Source organism: Rhinolophus sinicus, linkage group LG09 (assembly GCF_036562045.2).
Source record: "Rhinolophus sinicus isolate RSC01 linkage group LG09, ASM3656204v1, whole genome shotgun sequence".
NCBI lineage: Eukaryota > Metazoa > Chordata > Mammalia > Chiroptera > Rhinolophidae > Rhinolophus > Rhinolophus sinicus.
The window spans coordinates 91,762,693-91,779,032 of NC_133758.1; the positions used below are offsets into that span (position 1 = coordinate 91,762,693).

General features: G+C 36.1%; 1 protein-coding gene across 1 annotated transcript in view; it reads right to left on the bottom strand.

Annotated features, from left to right (window-relative positions):
* VWDE (von Willebrand factor D and EGF domains) overlaps positions 1 to 15,708 on the bottom strand; it is an 85,218-nt gene extending 69,510 nt beyond the window's left edge. Inside the window, exons 1-2 of the mRNA XM_074340785.1 lie at positions 14,741 to 15,708; positions 1,875 to 2,962 (exon numbers count right to left, since the gene is read on the bottom strand). Coding sequence (XP_074196886.1) covers positions 1,875 to 1,944 — 70 coding nt within the window. The 5' untranslated portion in view covers positions 1,945 to 2,962; positions 14,741 to 15,708. The remainder of the gene's footprint in view (positions 1 to 1,874; positions 2,963 to 14,740) is intronic.
* Positions 15,709 to 16,340: the final 632 nt, after the last annotated feature.

Consider the following 16,340-nt stretch of genomic DNA (forward strand, 5'->3'; position numbering starts at 1 on the left):
TTAAAAATTGTTGGAGGATTTGAGTAGGTATTTCTCCAAAAATATACAAATGTCCAATAAACACATAAAAAAAAAATGCTTGATATCATTAGCCACCAGGGAAATGCAATCAAACCACAAAGAGATGTCACTTCACACCCACCAGGATGGCTAGAATCAAAATCTCAAATGATAACAAGTGTTGAAAAGAATGTGGATAAATTGGAACCTCATACACCACTGCAGGAGTACAGAACAGTATGGCCACTTTGGAAAATATTCTAGCTGTTTCTCAAATGGTTAAACACAGAGTTATCCTATGATCCTGTAACTTTACTCCTAGGTATATGCCTAAGAGAAATGGAAGCAAGTCCACACCAAATCTCTACCCAGATGTTTATAGCAGCATTACTTATAATAGCCAAAAGGTGGAAACAACCCAAATGTTCATCAACAAAACATGGTATATACTTAATAATGGGAAATTATACCATCACAAAATGAAATGAAGTATTGCTACATGCTACAACATGGATGAACCTTGAAAACATTATGCTAAATGAAAGAAGTTAGTCACAAAAGACAATTATATGATTTCATTTATATTAAATATCCAGAATAGGCAAGTCTATAGAGCAGAAAGTAGATTAGTGATTGGAAGTTACCAACTTTACCATGATATGAGTTTAGAACCTGATAAGGGTTAATATTCACTTTCAGTGGAGGGATTGCAAGACCATTATAGTAGAGGCAAGGAGGGCTTTATATGATCTATAGTAAACACTGAAGCAAATTCCTTTATAACTATTGGTCATTTTTCTTGCAATAGTTTATCTAACAGTAATAAATGCATATTTAATGTTATTGCATGTACTTTTAACAGTTCTTCATGAAGATCTAGTAAATCTTTAAGCAAACTAAAGAAGGCACAGACTAACAATACCTTGTTAAGATGTATCACTTCAGGAAATAATAAATTGGGTTTTAATATCCTTTTGAAATTTTTACATGGTAATTTTTTTTTAACAGAGGAAATTTACCTTAGTATTATAAAATAGATTGAGCTTGACAAGATGATAAGAAGAAAAATTATACCCTAAGTAGTTACAAATATCGCACATCATTTTTTTTTTTTCGAGCTGCAGGTAGTTGTACACAGATCAGATTTATTCTGAAAAATATAAGGAAACTTACAATATAAGAACAAGTCATCTTTCGTTTAATGTAGTTATCTGTATGAACACAAAAACAATCAGAAAGAGCTAATGAATGTAATTTTTTTAACCTTATTGTATTTCAAACTTTTCTTTGTCGTGGAGTAAAGAATGGGAGGGGCGCTATTCTCTCCGTAGAGATCTCTTTTGCAGCAGCAAAACGGATTCTAACAGATATATGAAAAATATCATCACCCAACTTAGTTTACTGATTCGTTGTAGGAATAAAATGCTCGTCAGTTAATCGTTTCCAGCAGTGGGGCGGGAGTGAGGTAGAGATAGTGCAGTTGGTAACTGAACTTTCTTTTCGGATAATTCAGATCCCCTTGCTGCTAGAATACCTGACATACCCGGCGAAAGTGTCTTATGGTAAATTAAAGGGAACTTAAGGAGCAGGATATCAGCGGGAAACAAACAAAGGAACAAAAACAAGACCGAGGGTCTTAAAGAAGGGCCAAAGGAGGCAACAACCACCTGTACACTAAGAAAAGCTAACGAGCACCGAGACTATAAAGTGACCATTTAAAGACAGTTGTAGGACAAGGTGGACGTCGGTGAGGGACAAACATCAGATGCAGCCATAAAGATGCACAGGATCTCTCCACGTGTCATCTGGGAAGTCACCCCCCTTCTCCCAACGTCCAGGTGACGCCCCTGCGCTCCCATCCGCTAGCGCCCTACCTTGCCGACCTTTTCCCGGGCCCACGAGCATCAGCGCCAGCGCCAGCAGCGCCCAGACTCCGCCAGGCATCGCTGCTGCTGCTGCTGCTGCTGCTGCTACGGGTGGGGCCGAAGGCGTCGCAGAGCTCCGGGCGAGGGCGCAGGGAGGATAGGACCCCCGCAGCCCCTTAGTCCTCGTATCCCAGGACTTTTTCCGTCTCCTCCCGCTGGGCCTTCGTGGTCACTGCGTGTCCTCGCTCTGGGTGCTACAGTCCTTTCCAGGGACAGCGGCACTAGCCTGGTGACTCCTCCCTCCCAACCTTCCGCCCTGCCTGCGAAGAAGCCACGCCCAACTCATCCCAGGTACGGTGGTTCCCACGAATCCTGGCTGTGGCCCCTTGGAAGTCAGCAGCAGTCGCACATCCTGGGGCCAAGCTCCCAGGATATAGCTTGGCATCCTGCGTCTCGCTGTTCTAACACATACGCTTGGAAAATGTGACAAGCCTAGAAACTCTTCAGATGGAATCCAAGAAAAGAAGGCTTGCAAGGCTCTGCTGAAAAGACAGTGCCTGTGATCATACCTGCAGATGGGTTTTTAACCCAGTAATCAGGGTTGCTTGCTTGTTCCCTCCCCAAAGGTGCACATGCTTCGCAGCAGTTGCTCCTGCCACCTCAGGCCTCAGAGATGAAGGATGGAAGAAGGGAGTAGAAATTAATGTGGCAACAGTAGCCATTCTCTTCCTATACCTCTAGGACAGGTGCTCAAAAATGGAAGTGGGACATTTAGACATTTTCTAAATATGCGGGGTCAGTCATTGTGTATTTGCTAATGATTCCAGAGCTGTGTCATCTACTGGTGACCCAGTGACAGGATCCTTCAGCACCTGGTCTCTTGACTCCTCAGGTTGTCCTGGGGATGGGCTCCAATCTGAAGTTGTCTTCGGATGTGTGGTTGATTCTTCAAAGGGAACACACACACACACTTTTTAAAAATTTGATTCTTCATCTTTTTATGTTATTAAATGAAACCTCTTCTAGTTTTTCTTTGGCAGTCTCAGTTCTTGAGTCCCTTCATCCATCACCTGGGTCTTTGCCCTCAGAATGTGTACCTGAGGGAAAGAAGAAACTGGTCAACAGAAGGTAGTCCTGCAGGGTGCCAGAGTTCAGGACACAATTCCATCCATAGATTTGGAGGATTGAGGCTTGGATTAGGCATGGTGATAAAGACAGGAGGTGCCCAAATACATAAAGAACTCCTTTTAAAAATCATTTATAATTTTTGTTATTTGAAAGAGAAATTGCCATCTAAAAGCTGTTTCCAAAAGTATAAATATTAACACATCTTGCAAAAAAAAAATATTTGTGGTACACAAAACGTGTGTGGAGCTCCCTTTGACATGCAGAGAAGGCACCTAGTCTTCTAGAACAAGAATGAAATAAAACTTTGGTGGGGGGAAGCAAAATGATTGTCATCTTCAAGTCTAATTGTGGGAGAACAATTTAATGTGAACAGGATGAAATCACAGAGATTTTTAGTGCATGTCGTTTGTTTCAGCGTCTAAAGCCCTAATAAAACCGAGACAGAAAAGTAAACGTCAGTTTTCTCAGTCTGTGAAATCACCGGGAATAAAGTAATGGCTATAGTCAGGAATAATTCATAACAGGTTTTTGTAAATTTATCGCACAGTAATCGCTGTAAAAATGCCACCAACTTTTATACCTTCTTGTCGGTGTACATCACTTACCTAACTGAAACCAAATTTAAGGGGCAGGAAGACAGTGATTAAGTGCACAAACCCTGGGGTCAAGACACCTGGGTTCTAAACCTAGGTCTGCTACCTCTTTACTGGCTGTGTGACCTTGAACAGCACACTGAACCCCTCTTACCCTCATTCTTCTGTACAGTGGGAATAGTGGTAATGAAACATACCCCATAAAGAACAGTGTGCGTATATGTGGGGGTGAGCACAGAGGAGGGGTGTGCAGAAAGAGCAGTGCCTGAGAAAGATAAGTGTCTGACACAGAGTAGCTGACATGAATGTATATATAGTTTACGGTTAATAAAACAAAGGTGCAATGACACATAATTATACTTTTTCTTATATCTTGTTATTATATACAGGTGTATCATTTTTCAGCATTATCCTATTGCAGTGTGCAGTATAATTTGGAGTACCTTTACCCAAAAACACATATTTATATAACATATGAATTCCTTGGCCTATGTATGTTTTACTCAATGAGAGAGCCTAGCTCTCTCCTGGATACATCTCTTTTGGTATAAAAGGTAGAAATAGTATCAGGGAAGAGGATGGTGTCACCAAATCAGTACTTGAGCTGCACAAATGAATGTCTTGGCTCTGGCTCTGAGTTTATATTCAGGAAGCCGTTTCTCCCAGACAGAGACACTAAATGGAACAGACATTCCGCTCCCAACAGTAAATTCCTGTTTGTTAATGAGGAGTCAACTGGAGACTTGATATATTAAAGAAAATTCATTTAGAATGTCCATTAACTGTGAGTTTTATAATGGTTATTGTGGCATGCCTCTAGAAAATAATATAGATAAGCTGGGAGAGGGGAACTGCCTGACTGGTATGAAGGGTTATAGGAATGAATCTTTCTACACCCATATTCATAGTAGCATTATTCACGATACCTAAAACATAGAAGAAACCCAAGTGTCCATCGATGAGTGAATGGTAAACAAAATATGGTATATACATACAATGGACTATTACTCAGCTTTATTAAGGAAGGGAAATTCTGATAGAAGCTACAACAGGGAAGAACTTCAAAACATTATGTTAAGTGACATAAGCCAGTCACAAAAGGACAAATACCGTATGATTCCACTTATATGAAGTACCTAGAGCAGTCACATTCAGAGAGATAGAAAGTAGAATGGTGATTGCCAGGGGCTGCGGGGAGGGGCAATAATGAGTTATTGTTTAATAGGTAGAGTTTCTGTTCCGGAAGATAAAGTTCTAGAGATGGATGGTGGTAATATTTGCACAGCAATATGAATGTACTTATTGCTACTGAACTGTACATTTTAAAATGCTTAAAATGGTAAATTTATGTTATACATATTTTACTACTACAGGAAAAAAACAATTTTTTAATGAATCATTTACTTATCAGCCTGAAAACAAGCCTTTCATCTGAACATCTCAATATCATTGACTCCAAATCGGTTTCTTGGAAATGTTCAGTATAGAAATGGTTTAACCCCAAATTGAGTTAACTTTTGGATATAAATTCATAATCATAGAGATTGACAAACTAATTACATATCAATCAGCCATGCAAACCACATAGATTGCAATATGGTGATGTAAGCTTTTTCAGCTAAGCAGTTTTCCTATCTGATTAGGATATTTTACAGAAGACTGAGAAATTACTTTTCAAAGATTTTATTTCTGTCATTTTTAAACAGTAAAAGCAACTTGTAAAAATAGTAATTTTAATAAAGAAATTAACTTGTTTCAACTTAATATTTTCCACAATGTGATTTAAAATTAGATTGGAATACTAAAGTTCCTTTGAATGAAGTTGGAAAAAGCGTATATTTTCCCTTTTAACAGCCATCCATAGACATAAGCAACACTGTTCGCATCTGAAGTATATATTATAAAATACCTTTGTATTTGAAATGTCTGACTAGTAAGAGTCATGATTATACCTGAATGTTATTTAGATTCTTGTAGAAGCTTTCAATAAAATGTTGTAGCAGCTGGTAAAGCTGTGTGACATTTCTGTTTTTGTTTATATGATTTATGTTACTACCCCTTTCGAAATCATGAAGCATTTTGAGCCTCACAGTTATAACTTGTAATATATAATTAGTTAAATTCTATAACTATAGAAAGAATGCTTGATAATCTCAGAGCAGTAATGTTATTATTTAGGACATGAGTAGTTAGATTTATAAAACAACCTAATAGATGTAAATACATTTAGTTTTTGTCCAACTGTCCCAAACACCCACACTAATCCAATATGAAATAAATCAGAATTTTACAAGATGTAAACATGTTTTTTAAAACAGCTTTATTGAGTTATAGTTTACATAACATAAAATTCACCTGTTTTTAGTGTACAATTCAGTGAATGTTGGCATATTTACAAAGCTGTACAAATATTACCATGATCTAATTTTGGAACATTTTCATCACTGTAAAGATAAACCTCATGCCAACTTACAGTCGCTTCCCATTGCAATCTCCAATCTTAAACAACAACTAACCTTTTTTGTGCCTCTATATATTTTTCTTTTTTGGACATTTCATATGAATGGAATCATATGTATGCTTTTGCGACCAGCTTCTTTTATATTTTGAAATTATCCATGTTGTAGCTTTATCAGTACTTTATTCTTTTTTATTGGGAAATAATATTCCATTGTATGGATATGCTATGCTTTGTTTATCTATTCACTAGTTGATAGACATTTTAAGTTGTTTTCAATTTTTGGTCACTGTAAGTAATACTGCCATGAACATTTGCGTGTAAGTCTTTGTGTGTACATGCATGTTCATTATTTTGGTCCTGTTCTAGGAATGGACTTGCTGGGTCATGTGATAAGTCTATGTTTCATTTTAAAAGAAATGTCACTATTGTTTTCCAAACAAACTTGCTTTAAGAGGGAAAGTAAACTTGCATATCGCATGTGTGTTCTTGGCTTCTATTTATTTTTCTCCAAAACAAAAATTCCTCAGACATTGTTTGATTAAAAAATTAGGTCTCTTGTTTTTTCCATGATTTAATTTTAAAACTTTATTGGCAAAATTTTATAATAATGTAAGCCATGATTTTTTAAAAAACTACCTCAAAAATGGCAATGCATTCCATTTGATATTAGGTAAACTAAAGTAAAATCTCTTAAAAATCTGTATAAAACTGAGATGACTGGTTTTGAAGTCAATCTCTTAAAGGTTCTCAAACTCTTATGAATATTGCACCTGAAAATACTGCCAACAGTTTGGAAATTTTCAGCAGCTTTTCTTCATGAATAATTTGTCCAAAGGATGCTTAGAACATTCAAAGAAAAACACAAAAGCTTTAGTGTACTTTGTAAAGACAGTCATAGACAATATGTAAATGATTGGGTATGGCTGTGTTACAAATAAAACTATCCTCCAAAACAGACTGCAGTCAGATTTGACCCGTGGGCACAGTGTGCAGATCCCTCACGGATAATTAAAAGATTAAATGTGTTAGTATCTACTTGCATTGCTCATAGTGAATTACTTTCTTCCTTAATTTTTAAATATATGATTTTATATTTTTGTTTTATTGAAACATTTTAAACTTACCTTAGGATTTCTGTATTTTCTTATCTTCATAATAACAAAAATAGTGAAAAAGATATGCTCGTTATATCTGAATAAAAGATACCCATTTTAGAACCAGAAAAGTCATCTAGATCAAGAGTTTTTAGGCTTATTTTAAAACAAACAATTTATTTAAAAAAATAGTATCAAAGGCCTTGGTCGAAGATGGAGGGGAAGTCCTGGAGCCCCACCCAGCAGTTCTGTGGAGGATAGTTGGAGAAACGCGGCTTGAAGGCAGGGTACATCCTCAAATGTGCACAGAGGCAGGGCAGGATATGGAAATATGTGACAATGATTTGGTGGAAGACAACTGAGGTAGGTAGGGACTCAGGTGTGAAGAATGCACTAACCATATAAAGGGAGCGGCTGCCTCCACATGCTAATTGTTGTACTAAGAATTTAGGCCTATTTTGCCAGATGATTTCTCTTTTCAAAACAACCTAATATTTTTCTTCTTTCATTCTTTTTTTATATATATATATTAATGAAATACTACAATTTTAAAAGTTGGCAACTGGTTTAAAACAAACAAACAAACAAACAAAATACATATTACTTGTCAAGCCAAAGAAACAACTCTAGGGGACAGCTGCCAGTCAGGTACCTCTGCTGAGGACCCAGTTCCTCGTTTTATGAGCAAAAGAATGGAGGACCAGGAATCATGACGGGTCATGCTGGCATGTGCTCTTGGACTTCAGTGTCCAAATGTACTTTTTATTAACATGTTATCTTTGATTTGAGAAGAGAATAGAGCTGATCATGTAGCAGGTGAAAGCGCAGACTTTGTGGTTGGGCAGATCTGTTCTAGAAATCCCAGCTCTAGTATGCCTCAGCTTCCTCATTTGTAACATAAGGGAACAAATGTGTACCTTATAGGGTAGTGGGAAGGACTAAATGGAATATAGTGAATGGAAAGCACTTAGCCCCTTCCTGGCATATAGTAATCACTTGATAAAATAAGCTATTATTAAATTTTAGATTGTAATGAAACATTTTGACATGTGGTATTAAGAAAATATTGGGTAAGCGTGACTATGCATACGCTCGTATACATTCACTTTTTCTAGGTCTACAGAATACCTCTAAAATTACTATGTTTACCTGAAAATAAGGGGGGTCTTACATTAATTTTTGCTCCAAAAGACACGTTAGAGTTTATGTTCAGGGGATGTCATCCTGAAAAATCATGCTAGGGCTTGCTTTCCGGTTAGGTCTTATTTTCAGGGAAACACGGTATTATACAAATCAGAATTTTTAAGTTACATTAGTTTTCAGTCAACGGAAAACCAACAATGTGAGTGCCTATGGAAATTTGCAAAGAGAGATGGGATGAGACTATTCTTCCACCTATGTAACTCTGATAATTCATGTGCAACCAAGTCATATAGGGGAGCCCATCAGCTAGGTGACAGTGACCCATTATGTATCTCAGTTTTACCCTTAAGGTTGTGACACTTAATCTGGATGAGAAAGAAACTACACCTCAAAATAAACAGATGAATATAATTCACTACAAAAGGAGACTGAAAAAATTATCATGTTCATGAAACATGTGGCTTCCTGTAAATTATGTCATGTTGAACAATTGTTTTAATGAGAGACTTCCAATAAAATGAAGCCTTTGAAAAAGGCCTCTTTCTCCCCCTTTAACTACCAAACAAAATCCCCAGTCTTGCTTTAGAGAACTGAACTTCCTGTCTGTAATTTCTTAGAGCCACAAGTTGTTTCTGTGAGTGGCAGTTTTAACTTCAGGCTGTAATGAAATAGGTGTGTACCACTAAAGCACTGTAATAAAAGGATTTTATAGATGATAGAGGACAATATCTGAATTAAATGAAGAGAGGTTTCAAAAAACAAATCACTATATTCAGGTTTCATTTCTTAAAATCATAGCTCACCATTAGAAGCAGGATATAAAACAAGAAGATTCCTGGAAGTCCTTGGCTGCAAACATATTCTTTACGGTTCTCTTTAAACCTGATTATTTAAACAATAATCAGCTTGCTTTAATGAATCAGCATGACCTATTCTTAATGATAATCTCTAAAAACAATAGAGGAAGGATCAAACTGGCAGCACAGTTGTGTTTTAAAATCTTCTAACTGCATTGAACATTCCTAAAAAAATCAAACTAGTAATACTTATTATATTTTTCATTAAAATAAATATTTGTGGGCTTTGATTTGTTGGGTACTGAAACCAAAACAGATATAAATAATGGGTCACTTTAAAATAGTGAGAAAGCTGTATCAGTAAGTTGCAGTGCAGAAACCATATGACATTGTGATACGTAAACAGGAAGGGGGTTTAATGGAAAAATTGATGCTCATGAAATCATTGCAAGGGCTGAGAAAAAGACGAGGTTGATGAGTATACTCACTCACCTCCTGGTCTTCATTTGTGCCTCCCTTTCTCTTTAAACTGTTCAATGGCTCCCTGTCATCTTTGTTCATGCGAAAACATGCAGGACTCTTTAGGCTTGGCTGCTGTCCTGTCATCTTTCTCTTCAGTCTCCTACCATGATACAGCTCTCCAGGCACAATAAGTAGCTTGGAATTTTGGACTGATCAAGTATTTTCTGTTCCTGACATACTTTTCAGATATTTTTGTTCCCAATCACTTGCAATTGAGGAAATGTTCACGCCTTTTGCGGAGATTATATCTGTCCATGAACACGAGCCTTCATCACTCTATTAAATAAAACTTCAGAGAACACCCGTCTGTTCTCTTTTAGGAAGGTCTACTGTATCTCACTGACTTCACCATATTTTTCAATTTGGGTAGAAAATCTTTCGGCTAGATCTTTTTCCCTCAAGGTGCATTAGCTTTTTAGTAAAAAAACAATCAAATTTGTTCTATTCTGGCTCTGTTACTCTGGACAGCCCAAACTAATGTATTTACAAGGAGCACTCTAGCGTCAGGAGTACTTTATCAAATATATTCTGATTTAATCCCCACAACCAGTAAGTGAGGGCAGGTACAGTGGTGTCATCAGCTCTATATTACTCATCTTACAGATGCAGATACAAAAACTCTAGGAGGTTAAGCGACATATCCAAGGAAAAACATTTAGCAAGTGACAGAATGAACACTAGAACACAGGATTTTTGGCTCCTAACTCAGAACGTTTTCCACAACATCACACTGTGCTACTATTTAAAACAAAACAACACAACACAAAACAAAAACAACTTTCTTGTTGGCCTAGACTGATAATTTCTATTCTTATAAATATTTCTATTAAATATACCTAAAGTACACAAATCTTCAATGTACAGCTTGATACATTTTTTTCAAAATAAACATACCTGTGTAACAACCACCCGGTTCTAAATCTACATTATCCCCTCCCAGAAGCCTCCCTCATGTTTCCTCCCAGTCATTACCCTGCCAAAGTTAAATGACTTTTCTGATTTATTTTACTATGTGTTATTTATTTTGTGATTTTGAACTTCATTCAAGTGGAATCACTCATTATGTACAGACTTCAGTCTTGCTTTTTCGACATTATATTGATAAACTTTATTCATGGTAATGTATCAGGTGGACAGAATTCTCCATTGTGTGAATGAAACATAATTATCCTTTTTTTTTTTTATTGATCAGTGTTTAGGTTGTTGTCTGACAATCTTTTTCTTACACTGTACTTATACCACTTACATATAATGAACCTATAGATACTTTTTTGTTTAAATCTACCAAATTATAATTTGCTATTTTTTTCATCTTTTACATTTCCCTGATTTTTACACTTTTTTTTGTTTTCTTTTTAATTAGTTCACTTTTTTGTTTGCTTGTTTGTTTCACTTTGTTGGGCTTTTGTTTTATTTTGATTGTTCTTTTCAATCTTCCCCCCTCTCTATTACTTTGGAATTATATGTATTTTTTTATTCCTGTAGTGGTTATCTTAGAGATTACAGCATAATTCCTTAAATTAATAGCCTTTACATTACACTATTATTTCACCACTTTTTAGACCTTGTAATGTTTTTACTCCTTATTTTAATTCCTACCTTTTTTGCTATTGTTGTTGGGTATTTTTATTTTACATGTATTAATATTTGGCCTCATATATCTTATTTTTTGTATTCTTCATTTGTTCTTGCATTGCCATGCTTCTCTGTAAAATCATTTTCTTTCTGCCTTTCTTTCCTTTCTTATACTAAATATTAGATGGTGAGAAATACTCTGAATTTTTGTTCAACCAAAATTATTTTGTATTGCCTTTATTTATGAAGGATATTTTCACTTGATATAGAATTCTAAGTTTGCATTTAATTTTTTCAACATTTTTAAGATGCCATTTATTGCCATCTTCTTTCATCATTTCTGTTGGAAAGTCAACTACCAGTTGTATTTCCTTGAGTGGAAAAGCTGCTGTGAATTCAGGGCTCCTTTCAATACACTTTTCTTCTACTTGGGATCTTGGTCCCTCATGTTCTGGCTGCCTTAGTGCACTATGATGACTTTAAACAGCTAATTTTTCAACCTTTATATTTGTTATTTTTGGTAATGTTTGTTTGATATAAGCTATTCCATATTAAAGAAAAAAAATTCAAGAGCAGTCATAACACCAAGCTCCAAAGAAGGAAAAAGAGATATAGACGTGCATATACATATACACATGTTTTGGGTGCGGTGAGAAAAGATGCAGCTCTGACATCAGCAGCTCACTCCTTTACTCCTACCCTTTTCACTGAAGGCAAAATATTCTTGTGGTCAGACTCTGTTTTGTTTTGTTTTAACTTTATTTTTATTGGTTTCGGTTGCACAAAACAATGTAATAGTTAGACATTTAGACATTTATCATTTATATCCCTCCTCTGAAGCTGAAGTGGAACAATAATGAATGCCAGACTCTGTTTTGAACTTGATGGTTTTTCTTTTCTCTTTTTGGCAAACACAGTGTAATTGATCCTTTCTGGACCATGTCTTTGACTATTCTAAGGCATTCCTCTTAAGTTATTAGTTCAAAGGGAAACCCAATGTTTTGTGTTGAGTCTCTATGCATAATGCAAACAAATGTGATATTTAGTGTAGTTGTCCGCACTAACTCCCTGTGGATCAGTTTTTTCCTGATGACCAATGTGTGTTTCCACCATCAGAACCAAGAAACTCCTCTTTATCAAAGGAATCTTTTTCAGAGTTGTTTTACCACAGTCAGTCCCACCTCTCACCGATTCATTAAAACCTCAGTTACATGGGGCACAAGCCTAATTGTTATTGGCAAATCTACTTTATCTTAATAGTAATTCTAGGAAGTAGAATTTTATATTAACCAAGTCACAAGCAGCCATAGTCTTACTTTCAATTTATTTTCATTATAGATGCAGTCCATAAAAATACTTGATGCTTATTCTTTTTCCTAAGCCCACAAAGTGATAACTGGCAACATTTAAAGAAATTCCTATCATGAGAAATCAAAAAAAAAAAAAAAATCCAACATGGAACATAACAAAAATAGGTTTTTAAATTCATATTCTATTACGAATGACAGCTAAGTGTAAGCATGAAAGATTGGGGATAAAAAGAAAAATTATTGTTGATAGTACAAAGCAACCTAAAATATTTTAAGAGCAGATGAGCATAAAAGTTTGCCACTTGAAATTTTCGCGCTGATTCTACTCACCTTCCAATGTAAAGCATCAGATATGGGATATTTTAACTGCACCTTAGTGATGGTGGGTGTGGAAGATTGGAGAATAGCAGACGAGGATTATTTTCAAATCCATATTAGTTCTGTTTATGTTTAAACAATCTCTAAAGTAGTTTTGGTGTGTAAGCTAAGAGATTGTGAAGATTGCAAATACCTAATATTGTATATTATTGTTATGTTAAAAAAAAAAACCAACAACCCATAAATATATAATAAAGAAAGGACACTAAGAAAGGATTGAATCAGTGACTTAGAAAATAAGTAGCAGAAAACACCCAAACAGAACAGCAAAAATAAAAAAGAAACCAAAAAATTGAGACAGTTTAAGGGGCCTCTGGGACAACATCAGGCATGCATGCATTCACCTGACGGGGTGCCAGAAGGAGAAGAGAGAGAGCAAGGAATTGAAAACCTATTTGAGGGAGGGACGGAAAGAAGGAGGGAGAAAGGGAGGGAGAATGGGAGGGAAGGATAGAGGAAAGGGGGAAATGATGGGAGGAGGAGACAGAAAAGAATGGAAGGAGGGACAAAGGAAATGGGAAAAATGGAAGGAAAAGCAAATGGAGAGGGGCAGGGGATAAGAAGCAGTAAAAGGAAAGGAAGTAGGAAAAGGAAGGGAAGAAGGGGAAAGGGAATGAAGAGAAGAAGAGGGATCCTTTGGATTCTTGCTTCAGTAAGAACTGGATCTCTTTTCAGAGACAACTCATCGTTCAGCTCAGAGTTAACTGTCACTTCCCTGATCTCTTCCACTGGGTAAATGACCCTGGTATATGTTCTCACAGCACCTTTTAACTTTCTTCAAAGCAATTACATCACTTCCAGTTTCACACTTATTTGTGTGATTTTCTGCAAACTCGTTGCACCGTTTCTTGCAGGCAGAGACCAAGGTGGTTTGGGCTCACCATTTCAATGGCAGTCTAGAACAATGTCTGAAATATCATAGATACTTAATAAATATTCTCCTTCCACCCAAAAAAAAAAGAAAACCTATTTGAAGATATAATGACAGACAACTTCACTAACCTCATGAAGGAAATAGACATACAAGCCCAGGAAGTGCAGAGCATCCCAAACAAGATGAACCCAAAGAGGCCCACACCAAGACACATAATAATTAAAATGACAAAGACAAAGAGAGAACCTAAAAGCAGCAAAAGAGAAACAGTTAGTGACCTACATGGGAGCGGCCATAAAACCATCAGCAGATTTCTCAACAGAAACGTTGCAAGCCAGAAGGGATTGGCAGAAAATAATCAAAGTAATGAAAAGCAAACAAGATTACTCTACCCAGAAAAGCTATCATTTAGAATCAAAGGACATATAAAGAGCTTACCAGACAAGAAAAAACTAAAGGTGTTCATTACCACCAAACCAGTATTACAAGGACTCTTAGAGAGACTTCTTTAAGATGAAAAAGGGAGGGAAAAAAACAAGATAAAAAATATGTATACTAAAATGACAATAGCTTCATATCTATCAACAATTGCTTTAAAAGTAAATGGAGTAAATGCTCTAATCAAAACAGCGTGGCTGAATGAATAAGAAAACAAGACCCTTACATGTGCTACCTACAGGAGACTCACTTCAAATCAAAAGGTACATACAGACTGAAAGAAAAGGATGGGAAAAAGAAATTTCATGACAATGGAAATAAAAAATAAAACATGGCTTAGTAATACTTATACCAGACAAAATAGACTTCAAAACAAAGTGTATAACAAGAGACAAAAAATGACCCGTAATCCCACTTCTAGGTATTTATCTGAAGAAATATAAAACACTACTTCAAGGGAATGTGTGCATCCATATGTTCATTGCAGTATTGTTTATAATAGCCAAGATACGAGGTCTGACACTTAAGTTCACAAACTCGTTCTAGAAAAAATGCTACATACCTCATTGCTGAATATCACTATGGTTACCTTCGAAGTACTCCCCTTGGGAAGCTATGCACCGACACCAGCACCCAGTCTACCCTTCAAAGCAATTTTGGAACTCTTTTTCTGGAATGGCCATCAGAGCTGTCCTCATATTACCCTTGATGTCCTGAATGTCATTAAAATGGCTTCTTTTCAATATTTCCTTTATCTTCGAGGAAACAAAGAAGTCCTTGTGGTCAGGTGAGTAAGGAGGGTGTTCCAATACAGTTATTTGTTTACTGGCTAAAAACTCCCTCACAGACAGTGTTGTGTGCGCTGGTGCATTGCTGTGATGCAAGAGCCATGAATTGTTGCCAAAAGTTCAGGTCATCTAACTTTTTGATGCAGCCTTTTCAGCACTTCCAAATAGTAAACTCGGTTAACTGTTTGTCCAGTTTGTAAAAATTCATAATAATCCCTCTGATATAAAAAAAAAAGATTAACTATATTGTTGCAACAAGTTCGCAAACTTATTGTCTGGGCTCGTCTGGAGGCAGCCTGGGTGTCCATCAATGGATGGATGGGTCAAGAGGAGATGGTGCATACATAGAGTGGAATATTGCTGGACCATGGAATGGAATGGGTTCTTGGCATCTGTGGCAGCATGGATGGACCTGGAGGCTTTTGTGCTGAGTGGAGCATATCAGACAGTGAAAGACAGATGCAATATGTGAAATTCAATTTGCTTATATGTGAAATCTAAAGAACAAAATAAACAAGCAAGTAAAACGGAAACAAACTCATAGATACAAAGAACACTTTGATGGTTGCCAGCTTTGAGGAGGTTTGGGGGACAGATGAAAAATGGAAAGAGATTAAGAAGTACAAACTGGTTGTAGCAAAGTAGTCATAGAGATTTAGGGTATAGCATAAGAAATATAGTCAGTAATATTGTAATAATTATGTATAATGCTATGTGGGTACTAGACTAGTCAGGGGGGTCACTTCTTAAATTATATAAATGTCTAACCATTATGCTATAAACCTGAAATTGATATAAAATAATATTGAACACCAACTGTAGTTGAAAAATTAAAAAGGGGGGGAATGTGAAGAGGTTCAAACTTCTAGTATAAATCATGTAAGTCATGAGGATGTAATGTATAGCATGGGGAATATAGTCAATAATATAGTGCTAGCATAGTACAGTGTCAGATGGTTACTGGACTTACCTTGGTGATCACTTCTTTATATAAATGTATATAAGGTATATAAATGTTAAATAACTACGATGTACACCTAAAACTAATATAGTATTGTATGGTAGTTGTATTTTAATAAAAGTCTTTTAAAAAGTGCTTTGTCCTCAAATTTTTTCCCCTCAGATATTTAAAACACAAAACTTAAGTGGATATACAATCATTGCCAATTGGCTCTAGTTGCTTACCAGGTCAACAAAATGCTCAGTAATTAATCATATTCTCAGGAAACTGTCCATATAATTTTTCAAGTCACAGTATAATCTATTTCAGTAACACTTACTAGCATGACACAACTGGTGGCATTATAGCTAGACTACAGAATATCAGATGATAAAAGTGTCTTGTATTTGGATTAGGAAATTGAGATTGATACA